Source organism: Argopecten irradians, chromosome 11, assembly GCF_041381155.1.
Source record: "Argopecten irradians isolate NY chromosome 11, Ai_NY, whole genome shotgun sequence".
Lineage (NCBI taxonomy): Eukaryota > Metazoa > Mollusca > Bivalvia > Pectinida > Pectinidae > Argopecten > Argopecten irradians.
Window position 1 is genome coordinate 18,450,883 of NC_091144.1, and position 26,545 is coordinate 18,477,427.

A 26,545-nucleotide genomic window follows, 5' to 3' on the forward strand; every position below is an offset into this window, starting at 1 on the left:
GACTCTTGCACTCACATTTATTTCATCAACAAAATGCAATGGGGTTTTTTCAGCAATATAGGTGTCAAAAGTCTTTTGATCAAATACATTTACACACAAAATCTGTCTAACAATCATATGGTACAAGTGACTGCATCAGTTACAGTATCGGAGACTTCAACTCACACATTTATGTCATGATGAATTATTCACATTATAACAACCTGTTGCCATTATGAATAACACAGGTATGCCTAAGGTTATAATATTTATCGGGTCTTCATCGAGATGAGATTCCTCATCATGTCAAAGCTGTTACCATCTGGTTGTACAGAGTGCCTTGTTCCATCGTCTGCTTTGACATCCAGATAGCCATACTCGTCAAGCCCCTGTATCGTAACATCCACATTCCTGTCCTCCAGATGTACACGGCTGCCACTGTTATAAAAATAATAGTACTTCATGTACTTTCATGGTGAATACAGTAGCTTTACCAACGTTACACTCCTGTATGTTCCTCTATTGATACCTGTAATGTTCTTCCTTGAATATTTTTTAGTAAAATACAACAATGGACCAATTTACATCAAAAGCTTCTAGGCTTATACAAATGCAGTACTTGATGAAATCAGTTTTAGAATTCAATTGATGAAAATCTTGTGGACAGTGTTTTGCTACCCTTTAAATAGGTATTACCGTCACTTGAGATAGATTCATTTATGAATCCACAAAAAATGTTTATGTAGATACCTTGACTATCTTAGATGATATAGATTCAAATTAATGACAGTACCAATCTTTATTCTCTTTCTTATTCACTATGGAATGGCATCTCAGAAGATGTCACATTTTGATGATCTTTTGAATTGCCCAATCAAATCACTGACTTCAGACCTTAAAGCTTCAAGTGTACCAAATAGTTGATACAGTAGAATTCCGAATTCGCATATTACAGAGTTATCTGCACTTGCAAGTAGGTATTGATTGTGACGTCATATGTTTAGAGAAAAATGATGTGAATTTAACAATAGATACCTACCCGCAAGGGAGCTAACTCTGTAATATGCAAAGACGGAATAAGGCGTGTGAAATCATTTCCATGGAGTGATTTTATTACAAAGTGTGTAATGAATACAGCTACTAGACAGTTGTATATATACTGTAGTTTATGCATGTTGTGGTAAAATGTCGTTTACAGGTGATAAAGGTAGCTCAAGTGTTAAGTTACCAGTTTGTGACCCCTAATTAACTGGATGTTGAGAGATCCTTAGACCTGTATATGTAGCGGGTGAAGATAACAATATGAATCTCTATTTGATTGGTACATGAATTCACTAAAGCCTGATCAGAACTCACCTGTGGAGCCATCGCTGAGAGTAGAGCTGGAGGAACTGGTGTCCTTCATCGACCTGGAACTGGTTGATGAGCTGTTCCATGATAGATATAGTTCGGCCTACCAGTTGTTCCTTACTACACAGACCTAGTGAACTGCCTTTCTCACTGTTGTATCGCTCAATCAGATCATTAATACAAATCGTAGGGTTCTTGTTGCTAACATTAAATCCACAGCCTGAAACAACAGAATTATAATTATAATAGCAGTAGTTATTATTATTTTTTTTTTTTGATATTGCCCCCAATATTCAAATCAAATGTTCTTATTTTTTGCTATTGTTTACTTTTACTTTAGAAATTACTTCCATGATTTTTTTTTAATAATGGACTATTTATTATCCTAGTTGGTTTTTTTCCCTTATATCTCTATTTATCAATTATCACATTTTATCCTTTTGTATTGTTATTCCAATTTTATTTTATAAACTCTTACATTATATTTTATTGATTTTGCTTTTAAAGCCACCTTACATTATCTGTACAGCTGTAGTTGTCTCACATTTTATTTATTATCCTAGTTGTCTCCCTTCAATCACTAAAGCAGTATTTACACTTTCCTTTACATTTTAATGAACATTTTAATGTTACATTTTAATTACTGATTTTTACCAACCATGTAGATTTTAATCTAATTGTATTCCCTTTATCAGTAAACCTTTACATTGTACTCTGCTAAGCTTTTCCAATCGTGTATTTAATCCATTTGTCTCCACCTTTTATCAGTCTTACAACCTTTACATTTTTCCCCCTGATCACGACTGATGTATTTGACATACCAATGTTAGCCTGGAGTACACCATCAGTTATAGTGGACTTGATCACAACTCCTCCTAACTTCATTTTGTTACTGAAGTAAATATCATTTGGCCACTTCAGTCTCAATTCAATGTCCTGAAAAATATAGTACAGTATATTAGAAATGTCTACTCATCTGATCTATACATAGACCCATATATCTGCATGAATATTTATCCTAAAAAATATTGCATGACCATAAATTCATTTAATGCCAATAATTTCTCAACATTGAAATTGATCATAACTGATTGATTTTAACAACAAAATAAAAGTATCCTATGTTCACATGCATGGTAAATAACAGAATGAAGTATAAGTCAATGAAAATTTTACACGGATATATAAGAATCATTTAAACATGAATCACCTGGTATCCTGGAAGTGAGCGTACACTCTCTACGACCGCCAGTGAGGTGATATGTTGGAGGTAGGAAGCATGTCGGCCAAGTGGACTATCCATAGGAACATTGACGAGGAGAGAAAACATGGCACATCCAACTGGACTCAGCCATGCGTTACCACCACGACCTGAAGTAAAGCATTATAGTAGAGAGAGATCTGGACTCAGCCAGGCGTTACCACCACGACCTGAAGTAAAGCATTATAGTAGAGAGAGATCTGGACTCAGCCAGGCGTTACCACCACGACCTGAAGTAAAGCATTATAGTAGAGAGAGATCTGGACTCAGCCATGCGTTATCACCACGACCTGAAGTAAAGCATTATAGTAGAGAGAGATCTGGACTCAGCCATGCGTTACCACCAAGACCTGAAGTAAAGCATTATAGTAGAGAGAGATCTGGACTCAGCCAGGCGTTACCACCACGACCTGAAGTAAAGCATTACATTAGAGAGAGATCTGGACTCAGCCAGGCGTTACCACCACGACCTGAAGTAAAGCATTACATTAGAGAGAGATCTGGACTCAGCCAGGCGTTACTACCACGACCTGAAGTAAAGCATTATATTATCATCCTGTAGAGTTTATTAAAACGGAAAAAAATATAATGATTTCCATTTAAATAAACTGGAACAAAATTGCTATACAGACTAGTGAGTTATCAATAATAAATCACAAAATCTGTGCTCAGTGACCTGGTTTACCATGACAATCTTTTTTCTTTTCTTTTTTTTGGAAAAAAACATCCTACCAAGACTGAACATTTTACAATATCAGTCGAGATATAACTCACCTTTACCCCGTGTCTGTTTGCCCGGAATAGCTATCAACCCAACACCACTGGGGACACAGAACTGTAACCTGATCAAATAATAGAAAATGTGTATATAGCTGACACATGTACATACAATCTATATGTATTAAGGGGAACATCTTGTGCATTAATTTACAATATAAAACTGACACATGTACATACAATCTATATGTATTAAAAAGAACATCTTATGCAATAATTTACAATATAAAACTGACACATGTACATACAATCTACATTGTATATGTATTAAAAGAGAAAGTGCATATTAAAAAGAACATCTTGAGCATTAGTGTATATGTATAATACATAACAATCTTATACTTTGTCTACTTATCATTTTGGTGGTTATATATATTGTGTTAGCTTCAACACAGGATAACAATATTAATATATGCCCATGGTATATGTAGAAGATATCATCTTCTGACACAGCCTACTCTGTCACACAGCATCAACAAATGCCATAACAAGTGTGTTAATTTTCTAAATAAGAATCCATCCACTGCAGTGAAGACCGGACTATTACTTATTTTCATGAGAAACAATCCACCTTTAGAAAGGCCACACGTACGTAAAACTTCCAAATGAAGCTATCGCCAGAGAAATTTCTAACCAACAGATCTGTCTTTATATCAGTACAACTCAGAATAAAATGTTGATCGTGTGTTATAACTTACTTGTCAAACAGCGGCATGGTGGTAGGCAGGACATCAATCACCATCAATGTATTACCAAGTGTGGTTGTTGTCAGATTTTTGAAGTACACATCATCATTGAAGAACTGTAGAACTCCTTGACCTGTAGATTTGCCCGTTACCACCGGCAACAAGCTCTCCGTGACCGTTTCCTGGTTTGGTGTGTATTCCTTAACAAACTGTAGAGTGACGGGGCTCGATACCAGTTTACCATCCTTGTCCACCTTCTTCTGGACATTTTCCAGAAACTTGGCTTTTGTACTCTGAATCATTGAAATTTACCATGGATTAGACATTTGTTTAAGTAAAACTTAAAGTTGTTCTTTTTTTCAAAAAAGACAAATAAATGAGTAAATCTTGCCTTGATTAAGTAGCAACCAACTTTCCATTAAGACCTGCTCCACTTCCTTGGAGTCAGAAATGGCCATACAATCTTTACATAATTTGATCTTTATATAAAGACCACTTGGCTTAATTTTCCTCATTCATTGGTGGTATTTATGGACAGGTAAAGAAAAATATAGGTGGCACAGTGGCTAATAATGCATGGTCTCCTGATCAACAATATGACTTTTGTATCCAATACTACAATATTACTGTGCATGTTATAACTCTGTCACCAGAGTGGACATCTAATACCCCCCTGCTGCACAAATTTAGTACTATCTATTATTGTACATTAGTATATGTCAAATAGTTTAGGAGGAGTTTGATGGATAAAGTTGTGTCTACAGACAGACAGACAGTCAACCCGATTCCATTATTACCTTATACCTGTTGAATTGAATCCCCCCCACCCACTTACCTGGTTGCCACAGAGCAAATGACAAAATAAAAGGTTTATTGAGTGATTACCTCTGAGTTAGACAGTAGGTAACATGGTGTAAACACAGGTACAGAACTGGTATCTGTATCCACTCCCAGGTCCTGTAACACTTCTTTCAGTATGTCACAGCGGTCCTGGTTCGACTGTTTCAGTAAAGCAAACTGCTCATCGGAGCTGGCATATTCTGTCGGATCTCTGTTAAGCAAAACCTTCAAAAGAAAAATCATCAAACAAAAGTTATATCACATTTTTAGAGTCACAAAAATTTTTAAGTCTATGTCATAATTCTGTTGCATGGAACAAGACCAACCCTGTTAAAGCTATAAGTTGGATGGTAGTTGACAAGAATTTATAGATGCATTAAACTGCTAAGATAATTAATCAAAATTAAAAGACAGTTAAAGTTATGTGTATATTCAATGAATACTCCTCTTTACTTTCTGTTCAAGACTATTAATGTAAACCTTATACATTTGGTTCTCACCTGTGACATAATGGCATGGCCTGCCTCGGACAATTGTGACTTCACATCCAAGATAACAGGGCGTTCGTTGTGGTCTGTCCCCAGTACAGTTAGTGTCACTTTTTCCCCAGTTACCTCCCTCGGGTCATACAAGTGATTTCCACACAATACAGACACACCTTTCCAAGTACGGAAGTTTATTTTGGAGATGCCAACACCGTCTTGATGCTGAATCTCGTGTCTGGCAACAAACATAGCATCAAATGGACTACCAAAACTGAGAATAATTCCTCCGCTCTCAAAGTAACGGAGAAAAGCATCACCCACTCCATCATGGAGATTGTCACATGATACAATAAGAAGAGCGGAGTTGTCTGCCCATGGATCTCTCTTCACCTGATCATGGTTTAAGGCATAGATAACGTAACGTTCCAGATTGATACACTGCTCCAATGATGTTCGGATGCCTGCAAACCTTTTTTCTGTATCTTTCTTCCCGCAGTATACCAGAATATTTGGAGGTTTCACGTTTCCTTGCATCATTTTCACGCGTTCCACAGATTCTAGAAATTGCGAGTCAAACTCACAGGGTTCTTCCCCACATCCACTTTCTGACTCGTCCTCTACCACACTTTCACTGTAAGGTGTTGGTGTTGTAGAGTCTAAGAGGTTAGAGCTACAGATGCTATTTCTTGAAGCTAGAGACTCGTTAGACCAGTCTGAGACTGTTTCCCCCAGACGATCACGCTGAGCCTTCAGGAACGATTGTAAGTTGCTGTGATTTAGATCTCCCTGAGAGATCGAGTTAACCCCCTCTAAAGTGATGTCTTCCCCAGGTAACTGGCTCTCCTCGATATGTGGAACAAGATCCGCAGCAGAGCCACAAGTCTTCACACCTATAATAGACAACGTTAGCCATCACACACGAGAATATATACCAAAGGAGACATTGATCCATACAGGTGTAATCCCAGATAAGTAACAAATTTATATATATATATATATAGGATCTTAAATGAGTGTTCTTCTCATATGAGATTTTATAAAAACAAGTCTAAGAAGTTTACAAAAATCCAGCAGAGGCCACCATATTGTCATGACCATTCTATATATAATTTTGTGGAACAATTTTTGAAAAAGAAAGAAAATTCTCCATAGAAGAAAATTATAAGAGAAGATAGGGAAAAATCTCAACTTAATGATCGAGCCTTAATTCCTTTAAATCTTTATTGCTTTCCTTTGGAAAATTCTTAGTTAAAGAGTGTTCATGAACCTGAGCCCAGATTCTTCATTTAAATTTCTGAAGTAAAATAATCACATATTTTGCATACTTTTTATCCCTTCTAGGTATACATAACTTCCTCCATACCCAATTTATATGTACTGTAACTATATATATAGTTGCTCATTGAATTTCAACACATGCATGTATACCTGATTTAATACTTCTATTCTAAGACGTCAATGCATGGTGAACTGATATATCAGTTAATTAATTCTGCTTCATTTTGTGTTGATAACTCACTATTATCTGGTTGTGCAGCATAAACACTGGAGTAAAACTTAAAAGGTATGTTGCACTATTAGCTGATGTAAACAATTTTCAAAAATACATGTATTTAAAGTTGGGGTTCAACTACTGAAGGAAAGAGATGCAGTAACAGCTAGATCCACAACTCATCAACTGAAATTCTCAGTGATTGTACATGTTGTCCTGCTCTGTTTAACAGATATAGTGTTCCCTCTTAAATACATTAATTAATAACTGACAATGTAAATAGATTGTTCTTATATAGTTTTACTATATCAAATATTGGTAATATTTTGTAGACCTCCACAACATCATTATATGTTTGCGTCTATTTTTAGCTTTACCAGGTATAGTAGATCTTGACATCTACAACATCATTGTATGTTTGTGGCAATATTTAATCTTACCTGGTGTAGTAGATATTTGTGGCTATATTTAGCCTTACCTGGTATAGTAGATGTTTGTGGCAATATTTAGTCTTACCGGGTATAGTAGATATTTGTGGCTATATTTAGCCTTACCTGGTATAGTAGATGTTTGTGGCAATATTTAGTCTTACCGGGTATAGTAGATATTTGTGGCTATACTTATTTGTGGCTATACTTAGCCTTACCTGGTATAGTAGATATTTTTGGCTATATTTAGTCTTACCGGGTATAGTAGATATTTGTGGCTATATTTAGCCTTACCTGGTATAGTAGATGTTTGTGGCAATATTTAGTCTTACCGGGTATAGTAGATATTTGTGGCTATATTTAGCCTTACCTGGTATAGTAGATGTTTGTGGCAATATTTAGCCTTACCTGGTACAGTAGATATTTGTGGCTATATTTAGCCTTACCTGGTATAGTAGATGTTTGTGGCAATATTTAGCCTTACCTGGTGCAGTAGATCTTGACATCTAACATCATTATATGTTTGCGGCTATATTTAGCCTTACCTGGTATAGTAGATATTTGTGGCAATATTTAGCCTTACCTGGTGCAGTAGATCTTGACATCTACAACATCATTATATGTTTGCGTCTATTTTTAGTCTTACCTGGAATAGTTGATCTTGACATCTACATCATTATAAGCCTGAACAAAAATTAACATATGTAGCACATTGTATGACCTTCAGTAAAGTGCAACATTGAAACAATTTTAACTTTTGAAATAAAACAATAGTTATATAACACATCCCAAATATAAATAATTATCTTCAGACATGGAGAGGCCATACATACAAACCTGTCTCTATATCCTAGCCTTTATTCTGATGATTCACTTGAGTTTTCCATCTAGACACGTGTTCAGGCTACTTTCGCATTCATACACACCTATATATGCTTTGAGTGTCACACATATACACAGATGTTCTATTATAGCTACACAGACAGTTATCAAACTAGTACACTGTAATGTGTAAACATCACTGAATTGGAACACTTTTCTCAAGGACTCCCTATACTTTCTTTTTACACTGGGATTCAATTTCTGTTAAATATACCTCTGGTCGTATTTTGATTAAGTAGACAAAATCATAATAAAATCTGGCTGTACAATTTGTTGGTTTATATAGAATCAATAGAAATGACAGCCTGCATGCATGGCATGGACATAAAATTTGTTATTGTAAGTCTGTTACCGTATTTAACCAAAAAAATATAGTAAAGAGTGCTTAAAAAATTTAGAATATTGAGGAACAGGGCACTTAATAGAGCGATAAAATTTAGACCTTAAATTTCAAGAAATTGATGCAAAATTAATGTATTAATTTAAGCCACAAATCAATTTGCAAAAGGAACAAAATAAAAAATAGTACATATATACATGTATGTCTTCATATTTCCAGTCAGCATTTGACTGTAATTTAAGATAAGTGAACTCCAGGCCTATACATGTACAATGTAGTTTGCAAAGATGGAGGGAAACTTATAGTGACAAGGGCGCATTTTAGGTCTAATAAAACAATAAGTCAGTCATTTTTTAATACATATAACAATAAACATAAACTTAAAATCAATTTATTGATTAGATTTGTAACTGGAAATGTATGTTCCTACTTTTCATTTTAGATTTCTACAATTTACAAACATATCCATACAATTTTCTTTTCTTCAAAGAAATCAGCAGCTATGATATGTGACAGGCAAAATCAAATGTTACATGTATTAACATACGACAGTCTACTGTCATAGTGACTACCTCTTTATAAAGACCATTTACTTATTAAAAAAAATAATATCTTTCGGATCTCAAATGACCATTGATAACAAAATTTTACCTGTCTTTATATAGACCACCTGCTTATTATCTATAAAGACCACCTACTTATTAAGATCAATTTCTTAGGATCCTAAATTACCATTGGGACAACCATTTGACCTTGTATATAAAGACCACCCTGCTTATTGTCTATCAAGACCACCTGCTAATTAAGACCAATTTCTTAGGATCCTAAATGACCATTGGACAACCATTTGACCTCTGTATAAAGAAAACCTGCTTATTTAAACCACTTTCTTAGGATCTCAAATGATCATTTACCTGGTATATTTAAAAGAAACTTTGTCCTGTATAGAGCCCACTTTGTGCATTGGATGGTCATTATAGACAAGTTTTACTGTAATTATTACACATATTTGTATTTAACATCAACAGTTGTTTTGTTTTTGCATTATCATTTTTTTTTTGTGTTTTAACAATCAAATGTGCAGCTGACTTTGATGTTTTTATCCTTCTTTATTAATCTAATTAAGTGTCTATGACAGTTAATTTAATGAGGTGAAATATGCACATTGCTTTTGATTTGACAGGCTTTTATTAATGTTCATATCACTTAAAACAATTACATGTAAAGGTATATATTCAATCACACGTAAAATCAAAGTACTGAAAGTACTAAATGGCTCGGTCTCGATATTAGGAGGAATATATTTCTAAGGTCAATACTACTGTAGTTTTGTACAATAAGAAATAAATTTGGCTGGTGTTCCTTCCAGTTTGGACTTTTGAGGATTCCTTGGACACCAAAGTGTAAAATAAGAGACACATACTAAAATCTTGGAAGCCCATTCTAATATTTCCTATGATGTTATATGTCAAATGATTTTATAACACCTTTAGCATTTTCCTTGTTAATTTGATGTTAATGAAAATATCCATTCTTAATGACTATTGTCATCAAGTTCCTGGGACCACAGTATCAGTTAACATGTATTGTTTTGCAGCAGAGAAAGACAAGGGGCATACTTTTCTATGCCAAAATGTCTTAAATATAGAATATGTCTGTCCTCTAGAAGACTTATCAATATCACCATGTGATTTTTGAATAAATTGGTCAATTGGTATACTTTTAACAAGTTTGTAATTATTCTTTTGCAAAACAGCAAGTTGATTGATATACATTGTATCCGAACTTCAATTCAAACCGGATAACTTGTTAGCTCACCATAGACCATGAAATTGTTTGTACACTTTCTTAACTTCAGGATCGTTTTACAAAATTACAAATGAATTTTTCTACAACATTTTTTATTTTCAAATCCCCATACCTCTGATGAGTAAAATAAAACTGTCATTACAAGTGAATCAAATATTTTCAGTTTAAGATGAACAGGAAGAGATACATTCCTTTATTTCTTATAAACAGCAAACACCGATTTAATTGTTTGTTCAGCAGGTTTTTCCCCTTTCTTTAAAAACGCTACCACTAACATTATTGTCTGTACCTAGATATGTAAACAATTCTTATAAATCTAATTTTGTATTCCATAACATCAACTGGTGTTGTGGTGGTACCGATTTACGTCTTGAGAATATCACAATTTTTATCTTTCTGATATTAAGTTCTAATTTCCATGTTATGCAATATTGTTAAAATTCATGTAACACTTGTTGTAGACCATCAGATATTTCTGATGTCATAACAGTGTTATTGGCAAATAGTATGATAAAAAGTTTGGGATACATTCCAATATCATATACCGTAAAAACGGTTTAATTTTGCGCAGGTAATTTTTAGGGCTGAAAATGCTTAAAAAAATCTACTATCAGTATATTTTGCACATCAACAAAATGGGGAAAACAATGTCCAGGGAGTCCCAAAACCGATGTATGAAGGTGACAATTTCAATGCAAAATATTCCCCATAAATGCTTGACAACTTGCACAAAAAGTGTTGTATTTAGAAGAAATAACATATGAAAACCGCATTGTGTTTGTTTTCTTTTATTGGTCACCGTAACCTGAAACTGAAATATCTAGCAGATGTCCAAAACATTGGCGGTCTGGTCCGCCGTATTCCTTGCACATGTCAATTTTTTGAGATATTACACATGAATAGTAATCAGGAATATTTGAAAAGAGTAGAATATATTTACTTAAATTGGCACAATAAGTAATTAGTGTGTTTGAGATCATTAACAATCAACAGCAACCAGCTAGCGGATACGTAGTTTAGCTTGCAACAATCACAGTGTGCATAATTTGTCAAGATTTGTAAGACAAAATATTCTTTTCCACCAGGTATGATTCTAAGTCATAAAGGTAGATTGAAAAAAGGAAGGGAGATAAAATAACCAGATAAATATTTGTTGCGGGATCAGACTGGGTTGATTATCGGCGATCAGGTAGCTCAGTCAGAAGAGCTACATTTTCTTCTCTCCTGTTACAGAATTGGCACCCAACTAAATAACCAACGGTTGTGGTGTTTGAAAGGGTCTCGTATGTATTCAAAAAAAGAGGGAGGAGTGTAGCGGGACTGGACTGGGTCGATTATCGATGACCAGGTAGTTCAGTCGGTAGAGCTGTGACTATAGAGCACTCAGCTAGTGTTCGGAGAGTCCCGGGATCGAATCCCGGTCTTGCCGCTACATTTTCTCCTCTCCTGTTACATATGGTACCATGCATGTAGATATTCAAGGTAAATCAATAATGTTCGCTGATCTTGCAGAATTGCCTTACAATGTTATAATGAATGCAGTAAATGTATGTTTTATTGGTGTGATTGATTTAAAGGCAGTTCATGTGGTGACCAAAAAAAAGGTAAAATCAATACTTTCAGAGTGATCAGGGAACATTGATAGTCAAGGCGGGGAAAACATAAGACGACCTGTGTTATACAAATAATGTTTAATTGATTTTCATTAAATTGTCTCGAAGGTGATGACGAGTGTGTTATGAACGATAAGCTTAATATGTTTTTGACAAAAAGTATTAACAGCTAATGTCATATTGTGTTTTAAATTTAAATAATCTTTTATTTATTCATTTCATTTCAAGCATGTACATGTCATAGAATATTAACAAATATCAGGTATATGCTTAAATCATATTACAGTTAAATTCAGAATTAGGAATTTGAAGATGATGATAGTAATTATTTTCGGATTGAAAATCATTACAATATTAAGCTTCCACAGTTGAAAATTACTTCTTTTTGTTCACACAATTCTTCTCCTAGGCTGTTTCCAGTTGAAATGATACATGCATGCTGACATTCTGTAAAACATAAGGAAACAATAAATGTATTAACAGAGTAATTACTGAAAAGGCTAATATCATATAATTAAACATTTTAAATTATAAATAGCAATACCAGCATAGAGGAAATATTATTGAAGTTTAATTCCCGCTGTTCTTCAGTCCTCCTGTTCTTACATGTAAGAGTTTTGTCCTTCATAAATTGATTGTAATATACAGTCTATAGCCGTTGTTATATAATGTGCACAAAGAAGTATAAATACACACGTATGCATGGGTACAGTGGTAAATTAATAAGTTATACAGAAAATGATGGTGCGCAAAGTCTATTTTGTTGAGTAAAAAGTTAAAAAACTAACATAGTTCACACCCTAAGATGTAATCGCACTAAAAACAGTGATCGTGTGGGCATTTGTAAGACTGTGCCAGGTGGTAGAGATTAGTTCCGCTCGAGTGATCACACAATGCAAGTGAGAGTCGGGAATATGTTTATGTAAGTTTTAATTGCTAATCTCTGATGCTTGTTGGTAAAATATAACTCAGGATAATTGCTAAACAATTAACAGTTTTCTCTACATTTGTTACAGATTGAAACAGCTTTTTAAGTGCCGTTTTAACGGAAGAATTATGAAGAAGAAATCGGCATTTTCGTCGATCTAGTAGTCCAAAAAATATCACTTCGAGTTATATGAACATTCCACATATGATTTATGTCATTCGGCCAAAAATTTATACTTCGTATTACCTAGTTTAATGAATATGCTGTATGTATATGATCAGAACGTCAAGCTCCTGTGGTGAAAGTAACTAAAATGTTTTAAAAGTATGGTTTAGTGGTAATCTCTGAATGTGCTTTAGTATATAGATATAATCTGATATTTATACATGTGCTTATAAAATTATCGATAATAATGGATGTAGTAAACATTCATACCTTATTAACTGCCGTTAGTTTAAAGATTACGCCACCTTGGACATTTACAAAATGTTCACCGTCTGTCACGTGCTATTTTATCGGTAGTCCAAGTTTGTCCAAAATTTTGTTAGAGTTGTCTTTCTTCCATTGTGGATTTACACGTACATGTGGCATAACGCAGTCGTGATAAACAAATCTCCATATCGTCCTGAAATATATTTGCTCCCGAACTAATGTGATTCAAATTGTAAAAATCATTATTGTAACAATTTTAATGTTTGAGGTGAAATATAGATTTCATTTTTTTCCGTTGCGGGATAATTGTCACTAGTAGGGACTAAACGCGTGGGGCGAAGCGAAGCATTTTCGGGACGAAACGTCTTCATGTATTGAAAACAACATTTTCAGGACGAAAAGTCTAGATACATTGTACACAATTCAAGTGAAAATTTTCCAATCTAAGATCATTTGGACGATGTATATGGTAAGGATATGAAAGCAGTTATCTACTATTCCTATTTCAACATTACAGATACGCTTATTTCAGTAACTTTCATACTCAAAATTTGCTATTTAAAATTCCCGGTAAAATCAAAGTTGTTGAATACACTGCCGCTAGGAGCGCTAGTATCTGCGAGCAAGTTCTTAGCCAATCATATTGAGGAAATTGACTGTGAGAGAATTTTGCAACCACGATCACAATGGCGAGGTAACCCTCGCCAACAAAACCGCTCATTCCTGTTGTGTGTATAATTGTATTGGCCTGCTGTACTCCAATAACATAGACTGGGAGATCAATCTACATTTCACATCTAATTAACTTTATTTTCTGCATACCACCAAACACATATCGTACATTACTCAGGCTTCACTGGCGTTCCCTAGACACATCTAAACCAGCTTCACTAGTAACACATCGCAGGGCACACTTAAAAAGGATGAGCCTGACATAAATGTATGGTACATTTGACAAATCATCCTGTTCACACTCTGGATCATGTGAATGTTTGATAACATTAATCCCAATAAAATCCTTTGCATCACCAACATACTCTAGTAACCCCCTTAACAAAACTTCCGCGAGCTATCACTAACATTAAGTTGCATTAGCTCTGGCATGTAGACCAATATGCTGCACATTTAATATTTCATAAGTCACTCGCTTTCTGAAGCTTAAAAAAACTGGAGATATATGATCATGATGCAGTCTAAGAAAGAGCTAATTTACTTATTGTATGTCTTATATAAAGTCATGCACTTTTAAAATTTTATGAACTTACAGAAACAATATATAGCATGCAGTCAGATCACTTTTGAGCATGCAGTCAGATCACTTTTGATAAGCAAGAATTGCTGTTGACTTCAATTTCACACACACACCCACACATAAATAAGAGGCCCATGGGCCTTAACGGTCATCTGACTATTAGCACAATACAACATAGTCGTTTAAAGATTTTAGCCTATTTGACCCCTGTGACCTTGATTGAAGATCAAGGTTATTCATTTGAACAAACTTGGTAGCCCTTCATCCCAGCATGTCACAGGCCCAATATCAGGTCTCAAGGCCTCTTAGTTATTCACAAGAAGTCATTTAAAGATTTAAGCCATTTTGACCTCTAGCTGTGATCTTGAATGAAGGTCAAGGGCAATCATTTGAACAAATTTGGTAGCCCTTCATCTCAGCATGCTGCAGGCCCAATATGAGTATCTTGGGCCTTGTGGTTTTTAAAAGAAGTTGTTTAAAAATTTTAGCCCATTTGACTCCTGTGACCTAGCTTGAATGAAGGTCAAGGTTATTCATTTGAACTAACTTGGTAGCCCTGCATCCCAGCATGCTGCAGGCCCAATATGAGTATCCTGGGCCTTTCGATTCCTGAGAAGTCATTTAAAGATTTAAGCCTATGGCGTGATGTTTTCATGGCTTTAAATCATTGCTTTAAAGCTGGTGAAATGTCTTAGTTGATCAAAAGCTTGTATGTACCATGACTAACCATATTTTTTCTGATGATGCGTAATTTATTTATTGACTTGCTGATAAATTATGGCAGAATATGCGAAAAATGTATAAGTTTCGCAGTTAGGATAATATTATATACAACTTAATGTAGAACGAATATACGTACTCTACTATACCTTTTGGCGGGGTACGAAATGGTGCCTATATGTGTCCTAGTGGAGCACTGCCTTAGAAATCACTTAGACACAATTTTCTATACTTTTTTTTTGTAGGTTTCCAATAATTATATGCGTATACATGCATAAAATTTTTGCTTCACCTATTGAAAATGACAAACCTTTAATAAAGTCATGTAGAGAACTATGAATTAAAGAATCACTATAAAATAAAGGAATTAAAACATTGATGAAACTGGGGTCAATTCAAGATTGGTAAATTTATTGTGAACATAGTCAACTTACTGACAATCCTCTGAACAATCAACTCCTCGTCCAACGTCAGACCTCCCTCACAGAAGGCGAAACAGAGGGTGACCAGCTCCTCTAAGGAGCACCGCATCAGTATCCCAAATGGAGGCCCTGTTCGCCAGGCCACCGCCGTGCCATGGCTGGCTGCCTGTAGATCAAAGGTCAATTCTTTTAATTTTCTACTTATCATGTGAAGATTTTAACAATAAATTGTAGCAGATTGATGCAGTTAAACATTTGTTAGAATCGAGACTCTGTTTTCAAGCCATTATTAGCATCAATATTACAATATATATAGATATCAAAATGGTATGTTTTCATAACTGAAACCTGCATATTTGCATTAATCCTGCAACTGTCCCACATACTGACCGATACCTATACTGCTTTATGCTTTATCCGTCAATACGATCAAGTGAATTTGTTCCATATCTGACGGAACTTTTTTCTAACTTGACCCAGAGCAAGTTATATTTTGGTGCTCAACAAGGAACTGAGATGACTCGGCAAAGCCTTGTCATCTCGGCTTGCTAAATCTTGCACAAAAATAATCCTTGTATCGTAAGATGCTAACTGTGTTTTCTCTATTTTTATAACTTTATTTTTCTAACTTCTGTTTTCTCCTTAAAGTTATCAATACATGCATCATAACTGTGATTAAACAGCTACTTACATGTATTTTTTGAGGTTCAGGAACAGAGAATTCACGGAGGAGGAAGCTCCTACGATCAACAGGTCTGACAGCTTCCAATAAAACATTGATGTTCTCCTCTCCACCCTCTGTATGGTAATGTTTCTGCATGGCATAATAGGATGTCCAGTCTGCTAGGTTCACTTCTACCTATAAAGGTCATATCATATTCTGTATGTAATTACATTCACTTCTACCTATAAAGGTCATATCATATTCTGTATGTAATTACATTCAATTCTACCTATAAAGGTCATATCATATTCTGTATGTAATTACATTCACTTCTAACTATAAAGGCCATATCATATTCTGTATGTAATTACATTCACTTCTACCTATAAAGATCATATCATTTTCTGTATGTAATTACATTCACTTCTACCTATAAAGGCTATATCATATTCTGTATGTAACTACATTCACTTCTACCTATAAAGGTCATATCATATTCTGTATGTAATTACATTCACTTCTACCTATAAAGGTCATATCATATTCTGTATGTAATTACATTCACTTCTACCTATAAAGATCATATCATATTCTGTATGTAATTACATTCACTTCTACCTATAAAGGCCATATCATATTCTGTATGTAATTACATTCACTTCTACCTATAAAGGCCAACTATTAATTAATGACCAATGTTATTGACCACTAAAATCTAACCAATCTTTTGAACTAAAAGCTTACATTAGTTAATCCATTCTTTTATAATATCTGGTATACATTATTCCCTTCATAGGAAATTTAAGTTCATCAGTTTGTTGAGTTCCTTTGTTAACCAATCTTACTTAGCTTGTCCTGTTCACTCTTGGTAGAACAGCCATATAGCCAATCTTAAATTTGTTTATATTTTTCAACATTCATTTCAATTAATAGGATAGCTAATTAATGTTCTTTCAGAATTCTTTTTCTATGACAAGCCAAACCATAGTATTATAAGCCAATGGCTAACTAATACAATTAATTATACGAGAACACGGAAACCATAAGTTGATTAAGTTCTAGTAGAAGCTTCCATTACATGTCCATCGTAAACTTGAATATGTTATGTGTCAAATTATAGAAATCCATAGGATACAACTATGGACCAAGTTTGAACAAAATTGATCCAAAACCTTATGAATTAATGACCATTTTGCAAAACCTATGTAAAATACAATAATCTTGTTACCATGGCAATGAAATTTTTGGCAGAAGAAATCATGCATGCACATCTACACATGGTCCCTACATTGCTGTCAAGTTTCAATAAAACTGACCCAGTAGTTTGGGAAAAGTTGTCCGGACCAAATTTTTTTCACGGATGGACATCAGACATGTTGATTCCAATTTCGTTCCAGGGGTATAAATAATACATATTATTTAAAAGCAAATTACTAATTCCCTTTATTTTAAATGAAAAAGAAATTAGATAAATAGAGATTTCATAACTCACGGTTATTGCATACAGAATTTATTACACCCCGATGAGATACTGTAACAGTGTATTTCTTAAAAGTTACCAGACACAATCTTAATATAAGCGAAAGTCTCTTTTTAACTTTGAAATTTGAAAATGTGACATGTTTCCTTCACAATAAAATCTTGATAGTCAGATTAAGATATCAACATTCTTTACAGACATATGTAAATAAGGTGTTTAGAACTCTTTCAAAAATCTGAATTGTATAAAGATTGTATGGATAACAAATTATTTTACTAATTTTTTAATAAATAACTCTATAAAGATATATTCTTTTAATAAAACTTTTTTTTATCTATTTCTTATAGTTACTTACAAATACTTTACTCATTGTCAGAGCTATATAAGGATATATGTATATATACGGTATATACAGGCAGGTTTATGGCAAAGTATCATCTACTTAATTCCTGCTAAATCCTTGTATGGAAGTTAATTAAAAGCCTAGCCTTGTCTACGCTGACAGGCATCCAGTTTCTACATGTATTAAGAGTTTGTATTGCAAATAATGATCTGAGTACAGCAGTATGCAGTATGCACTATATTACATCAATTTGTGACGTGACACTGAGGAAAAAGAAGTATGAATCAAAATTTTAAATCTCAACCAATCAAAAGACCGGAAGGTCATATATTCCACTAGTGGAATATCAACATATTACATGTATTCAACACCCAGCCAATTTATACAATATGTCCTCCTAAGGGTGGAAAAATACTACATACTGAGATAGAAAATGCAGTGTACAATTTATCTGATACAATTGCTCTACATACCTGTGGCATAAAGGTTGTCATGACAGCCTTTCTGTTTGGGTCCAGTAAGCATTGACTTTCCTGTGTGGCAGTATTCATATCCAATGACTTCAAAAGGTCATCAAAGCCCTGAGGTGACCTCTGAACTACAAGACTTAGTCCTCGTGCTGCTATGACCTTGGAGATAGCTCGTCTGAACATGTTTCGTCTGGTCCACTGTACCAGCCACTGGACCAGGTACACGCTTAGATATCCAACGGACAGTATCATGTTGTCCACTCACAAATATATCTCATCAAATGTATCTCACATCTCTGAAATATCGACTCCTTCTGTCACTCATGGAGAATCACTTAAATATCACAACTTCATAACTAGGAATCACTGTTTATCTCTGCCTAAAGTAGTCATCAGTACACAAATTTCACTGTTGCTAATGCTTTCTGGTTTCCATGGTAGCATACACTTGGTATAACCTATCAATTTCCAGACACCATTAGAATGCTGAGTAGAATATTAGGTGGTTTTAGCTGCAATTAAAAAGCTTATTATCAATCTATTATCACTAATGTATCCTGCAGTCATTTCTGTTCCAAAGATAGTAAATTATTAAGGCTTTTTTTACATAATGTAAAGATTCACAAACTACTGTTCTACTGTATGATACATCATTTACATTTTGACATCCGAGCACCTTTGAGACCGAAGTCAATTTCATATCCTCAGGAAATGGAAAAACGTATAAAAGCATCCAAGTAATGGAAGAGAAACACTGAAGAGTCTGTCTGTCGAAGGTTTGTGAAACTATCGATCAATACCATAATTCTCTATACATTGTATGTCAGTTCAGGGTTCAGCATGTTTTCCCCTCCAATGTCTTCATACGGTCATATGGATTGTGTGATAAAGGGAGAGGCAGACTATACATATACAAAAACAATATGCCAAGCAGATGTCCATCAATTCAAAATGATGATAACTTTATCCAATCCATTCATTTTCTATAATAGTAGAGCACAGACCAGCTATCCATCACTGACTCCCAATAAATTCAAAAATAAGACATAACACAACAGATTCACTTCTCCTTTCATTGAAATCCTAGAGATCCCATCCAATCAAATAGTTTAAGGAGATATCATTAACAAAATCCTATACAGTATGCCTTTCAAATCCATAGCTCTTGCTAGAATCTAAAGATATTGAATACTCTATACAGGAGACTGTACATATAGCTAGCTGGAATTGAAACATTTATACATAGCTGGTATATCAAGGCCTGTTCTGTAACTGCATTTTTAGGTGGTATTATAATAGGTCCTATTCCCAACTGAAAATTACCTTAGGTGGTAATTCATGGTTACTTTCCCAATATTTACAGTTTATGTTTAGAAAATCATTAAAAGATACCAAGTATCAAAATAATAATATACATATGCATATGAAAATAATTTCCTTTCACTCAGAGACAAAAATTAATTACAGCATGTTTATTAAATTCCAAATTCCTCATTACAATAACTCCCCCCCCCCCCCCCCCCATTTCTCAATAAATCAGACCAAAATCATTTTCAAACTATGGAATATGAATTTTTTTTAATAACTTCAAGAAATTTCCTTCGCATGGAATATGTACCACACCTAACTCCCACCCACAGGTCTGTAACACAGGACACCACACCTAACCCCCACCCACAGGTCTGTAACACACCACACCTAACCCCTACCCACAGGTCTGTAACACAGGACACCACACCTAACCCCAACCTACAAGTCTGTAACACAGGACACCACACCTCACCCCCACCTACAAGTCTGTAACACAGGACACCACACCTAACCTCAACCCACAGGTCTGTAACACAGGACACCACACCTAACCCCTACCCACAGGTCTGAAACACAGGACACCACACCTAACCCCAACCTACAAGTCTGTAACACAGGACACCACACCTCACCCCCACCCTACAAGGTCTGTAACACAGGACACCCACACCTAACCCCCACCTACAGGTCTGTAACACTGGACACCACACCTAACCCCCACCCACAGGTCTGTAAGACACCACACCTAACCCCCACTCACAGGTCTGTAACACAGGACACCACACCTCACCCCCACCTACAAGTCTGTAACACAGGACACCACACCTAACCCCCACCTACAAGTCTGTAATACAGGACACCACACATAACTCCCACCCACAGGTCTGTAACACAGGACACCACACCTAACCCCCACCCACAGGTCTGTAACACACCACACCTAACCCCTACCCACAGGTCTGTAACACATGACACCACACCTAACCCCAACCTACAAGTCTGTAACACAGGACACCACACCTCACCCCCACCCACAGGTCTGTAACACAGGCCACCACACCTAACCCCTACCCACAGGTCTGTAACACAGGACACCACACCTAACCCCTACCTACAAGTCTGTAACACAGGACACCACACCTAACCCCTACCTACAGGTCTGTAACACAGGACACCACACCTAACCCCTACCCACAGGTCTGTAACACAGGACACCACACCTAACCCCTACCTACAAGTCTGTAACACAGGACACCACACCTAACCTCAACCCACAGGTCTGTAACACAGGACACCACACCTAACCCCTACCCACAGGTCTGTAACACAGGACACCACACCTAACCCCAACCCACAGGTCTGTAACACAGGACACCACACCTAACCTCAACCCACAGGTCTGTAACACAGGACACCACACCTAACCCCCACCTACAGGTCTGTAACACAGGACACCACACCTAACCCCTACCCACAGGTCTGTAACACAGGACACCACACCTAACCCCTACCCACAGGTCTGTAACACAGGACACCACACCTAACCCCTACCCACAGGTCTGTAACACAGGACACCACACCTAACCCCCACCCACAGGTCTGTAACACAGGACACCACACCTAACCCCCACCCACAGGTCTGTAACACAGGACACCACACCTCACCCCCACCCACAGGTCTGTAACACAGGACACCACACCTAACCTCAACCCACAGGTCTGTAACACAGGACACCACACCTAACCCCCACCTACAAGTCTGTAACACAGGACACCACACCTAACCCCCACCTACAAGTCTGTAACACAGGACACCACACCTAACCCCTACCCACAGGTCTGTAACACAGGACACCACACCTAACCCCCACCTACAAGTCTGTAACACAGGACACCACACCTAACCCCTACCCACAGGTCTGTAACACAGGACACCACACCTAACCCCTACCTACAAGTCTGTAACACAGGACACCACACCTAACCCCTACCTACAAGTCTGTAACACAGGACACCACACCTAACCCCCACCTACAAGTCTGTAACACAGGACACCACACCTAACCTCAACCCACAGGTCTGTAACACAGGACACCACACCTAACCTCAACCCACAGGTCTGTAACACAGGACACCACACCTAACCCCAACCCACAGGTCTGTAACACAGGACACCACACCTAACCCCCACCCACAGGTCTGTAACACACCACACCTAACCCCTACCCACAGGTCTGTAACACAGGACACCACACCTAACCCCAACCTACAAGTCTGTAACACAGGACACCACACCTCACCCCCACCTACACAAGTCTGTAACACAGGACACCACACCTAACCCCCACCTAAAAGTCTGTAACACAGGACACCACACCTAACCCCCACCTACAAGTCTGTAATACAGGACACCACACATAACTCCCACCTACAGGTCTGTAACACAGGACACCACACCTAACCCCCACCCACAGGTCTGTAACACACCACACCTAACCCCTACCCACAGGTCTGTAACACAGGACACCACACCTAACCCCAACCTACAAGTCTGTAACACAGGACACCACACCTCACCCCCACCCACAGGTCTGTAACACAGGCCACCACACCTAACCCCTACCCACAGGTCTGTAACACAGGACACCACACCTAACCCCTACCTACAAGTCTGTAACACAGGACACCACACCTAACCCCCACCTACAAGTCTGTAACACAGGACACCACACCTAACCTCAACCCACAGGTCTGTAACACAGGACACCACACCTTACCTCAACCCACAGGTCTGTAACACAGGACACCACACCTAACCTCAACCCACAGGTCTGTAACACAGGACACCACACCTAACCCCCACCTACAAGTCTGTAACACAGGACACCACACCTCACCCCCACCCACAGGTCTGTAACACAGGCCACCACACCTAACCCCTACCCACAGGTCTGTAACACAGGACACCACACATAACTCCCACCCACAGGTCTGTAACACAGGACACCACACCTAACCCCCACCTACAAGTCTGTAACACAGGACACCACACCTAACCCAACCCACAGGTCTGTAACACAGGACACCACACCTTACCTCAACCCACAGGTCTGTAACACAGGACACCACACCTAACCCCAACCCACAGGTCTGTAACACAGGACACCACACCTAACCCCAACCCACAGGTCTGTAACACAGGACACCACACCTAACCTCAACCCACAGGTCTGTAACACAGGACACCACACCTAACCCCCACCCACAGGTCTGTAACACAGGACACCACACCTTACCTCAACCCACAGGTCTATAACACAGGACACCACACCTAACCCCCACCTACAAGTCTGTAACACAGGACACCACACCTAACCCCCACCTACAGGTCTGTAACACAGGACACCACACCTAACCCCCACCTACAGGTCTGTAACACAGGACACCACACCTAACCCCCACCCACAGGTCTGTAACACAGGACACCACACCTAACCCCTACCCACAGGTCTGTAACACAGGACACCACACCTAACCCCTACCCACAGGTCTGTAACACAGGACACCACACCTAACCCCCACCCACAAGTCTGTAACACAGGACACCACACCTAACCCCCACCTACAAGTCTGTAACACACAGGACACCACACCACCACACCTACCCCACCTACAAGTCTGTAACACAGGACACCACACCCAACCTCAACCCACAGGTCTGTAACACAGGACACCACACCTAACCCCAACCTACAAGTCTGTAACACAGGACACCACACCTAACCCCCACCTACAAGTCTGTAACACAGGACACCACACATAACTCCCACCCACAGGTCTGTAACACAGGACACCACACCTAACCTCAACCCTACAGGTCTGTAACACAGGACACCACACCTAACTCAACCCACAGGTCTGTAACACAGGACACCACACCTAACCCCTACCTACAAGTCTGTAACACAGGACACCACACCTAACCCCCACCTACAAGTCTGTAACACAGGACACCACACCTAACCCCAACCCACAAGTCTGTAACACAGGACACCACACCTAACCTCAACCCACAGGTCTGTAACACAGGACACCACACCTAACCCCCACCTACAGGTCTGTAACACAGGACACCACACCTAACCCCCACCTACAAGTCTGTAACACAGGACACCACACCTAACCCCCACCTACAAGTCTGTAACACAGGACACCACACCTAACCCCCACCTACAAGTCTGTAACACAGGACACCACACCTAACCCCCACCTACAAGTCTGTAACACAGGACACCACACCTAACCCCCACCTACAAGTCTGTAACACAGGACACCCACACCTAACCCCTACCCACAGGTCTGTAACACAGGACACCACACCTAACCCCCACCCACAGGTCTGTAACACAGGACACCACACCTAACCCCCACCCACAGGTCTGTAACACAGGACACCACACCTAACCCCCACCTACAGGTCTGTAACACAGGACACCACACCTAACCCCCACCTACAAGTCTGTAACACAGGACACCACACCTAACCCCTACCCACAGGTCTGTAACACAGGACACCACACCTAACCCCCACCTACAAGTCTGTAACACAGGACACCACACCTAACCCCACCTACAAGTCTGTAACACAGGACACCCACACCTAACCCCTACCTACAAGTCTGTAACACAGGACACCACACCTAACCCCCACCCACAGGTCTGTAACACAGGACACCACACCTAACCCCCACCCACAGGTCTGTAACACAGGACACCACACCTAACCCCCACCCACAGGTCTGTAACACAGGACACCACACCTAACTTCAACCCACAGGTCTGTAACACAGGACACCACACCTAACCCCTACCTACAAGTCTGTAACACAGGACACCACACCTAACCCCCACCTACAAGTCTGTAACACAGGACACCACACCTAACCCCTACCTACAAGTCTGTAACACAGGACACCACACCTAACCTCAACCCACAGGTCTGTAACACAGGACACCACACCTAACCCCCACCTACAAGTCTGTAACACAGGACACCACACCTCACCCCCACCTACAAGTCTGTAACACAGGACACCACACCTAACCCCCACCTACAAGTCTGTAACACAGGACACCACACCTAACCCCCACCTACAAGTCTGTAACACAGGACACCACACCTAACCCCCACCTACAAGTCTGTAACACAGGACACCACACCTAACCCCCACCTACAAGTCTGTAACACAGGACACCACACCTAACCCCTACCCACAGGTCTGTAACACAGGACACCACACCTAACCTCAACCCACAGGTCTGTAACACAGGACACCACACCTAACCCCCACCTACAGGTCTGTAACACAGGACACCACACCTAACCCCAACCCACAGGTCTGTAACACAGGACACCACACCTAACCCCCACCTACAAGTCTGTAACACAGGACACCACACCTAACCCCTACCCACAGGTCTGTAACACAGGACACCACACCTAACCCCCACCCACAGGTCTGTAACACAGGACACCACACCTAACCCCCACCTACAAGTCTGTAACACAGGACACCACACCTAACCCCCACCTACAAGTCTGTAACACAGGACACCACACCTAACCTCAACCCACAGGTCTGTAACACAGGACACCACACCTAACCCCTACCCACAGGTCTGTAACACAGGACACCACACCTAACCCCCACCTACAAGTCTGTAACACAGGACACCACACCTAACCCCTACCTACAAGTCTGTAACACAGGACACCACACCTAACCCCTACCCACAGGTCTGTAACACAGGACACCACACCTAACCCCCACCTACAGGTCTGTAACACAGGACACCACACCTAACCCCCACCTACAGGTCTGTAACACAGGACACCACACCTAACCCCTACCCACAGGTCTGTAACACAGGACACCACACCTAACCCCCACCTACAGGTCTGTAACACAGGACACCACACCTAACCCCTACCCACAGGTCTGTAACACAGGACACCACACCTAACCTCAACCCACAGGTCTGTAACACAGGACACCACACCTAACCCCAACCCACAGGTCTGTAACACAGGACACCACACCTAACCCCAACCCACAGGTCTGTAACACAGGACACCACACCTAACCTCAACCCACAGGTCTGTAACACAGGACACCACACCTAACCTCAACCCACAGGTCTGTAACACAGGACACCACACCTAACCCCTACCCACAGGTCTGTAACACAGAACACCACATCTTACCCACACCTTCACACTTACATTTGTATTTTGTAGGCTAGTTATTGACGCACGTACACCCTACCACTCGGACACGACCAGATGAAGTACCCTAGCTGGTCTGAAATATCAGCAACCGAGACATTTTTACTGACAGGCGAGTTCAATGTCAGCTGGAAGTCTAACAAGATGTAACATTAAATTAATCCATAGTATAAAGCGACACAACTAGTAATAAATGCAAATGCTGGTAAAGCTCGTGTTACTTACTTTACATAGAACAGTCAATTTTGGTTTGGTCACAAGTTCACTGGCCCATGCGATTTTCCGAAGAGACCGG

General features: G+C 38.8%; 1 protein-coding gene and 1 long non-coding RNA gene across 3 annotated transcripts; both read right to left on the bottom strand.

Annotated features, from left to right (window-relative positions):
• On the bottom strand, positions 1–26,545 carry LOC138334899 (biotin--protein ligase-like). Of its 2 annotated transcripts, none has more exons than XM_069283727.1 (12): positions 26,476–26,545; positions 18,657–19,165; positions 16,388–16,555; positions 15,709–15,862; positions 5,394–6,268; positions 4,939–5,118; positions 4,066–4,346; positions 3,365–3,432; positions 2,540–2,700; positions 2,151–2,265; positions 1,336–1,549; positions 1–417 (listed from the first exon to the last, which is right to left on the bottom strand). In XM_069283727.1, exons 2-12 carry the CDS (start codon positions 18,903–18,905, stop codon positions 249–251), a joined length of 2,634 nt encoding a protein of 877 aa, XP_069139828.1. In that variant the 5' UTR covers positions 18,906–19,165; positions 26,476–26,545; the 3' UTR covers positions 1–248. The 2 variants fall into 2 exon arrangements, with proteins under 2 accessions (XP_069139828.1, XP_069139830.1); XM_069283729.1 differs by lacking the exon at positions 26,476–26,545 and adding an exon at positions 26,248–26,264.
• On the bottom strand, positions 12,123–14,598 carry LOC138334900 (uncharacterized). Its single transcript, XR_011210207.1, has 2 exons — positions 13,306–14,598; positions 12,123–12,389 (listed from the first exon to the last, which is right to left on the bottom strand). It is a non-coding gene; the product is annotated as an uncharacterized lncRNA (long non-coding RNA).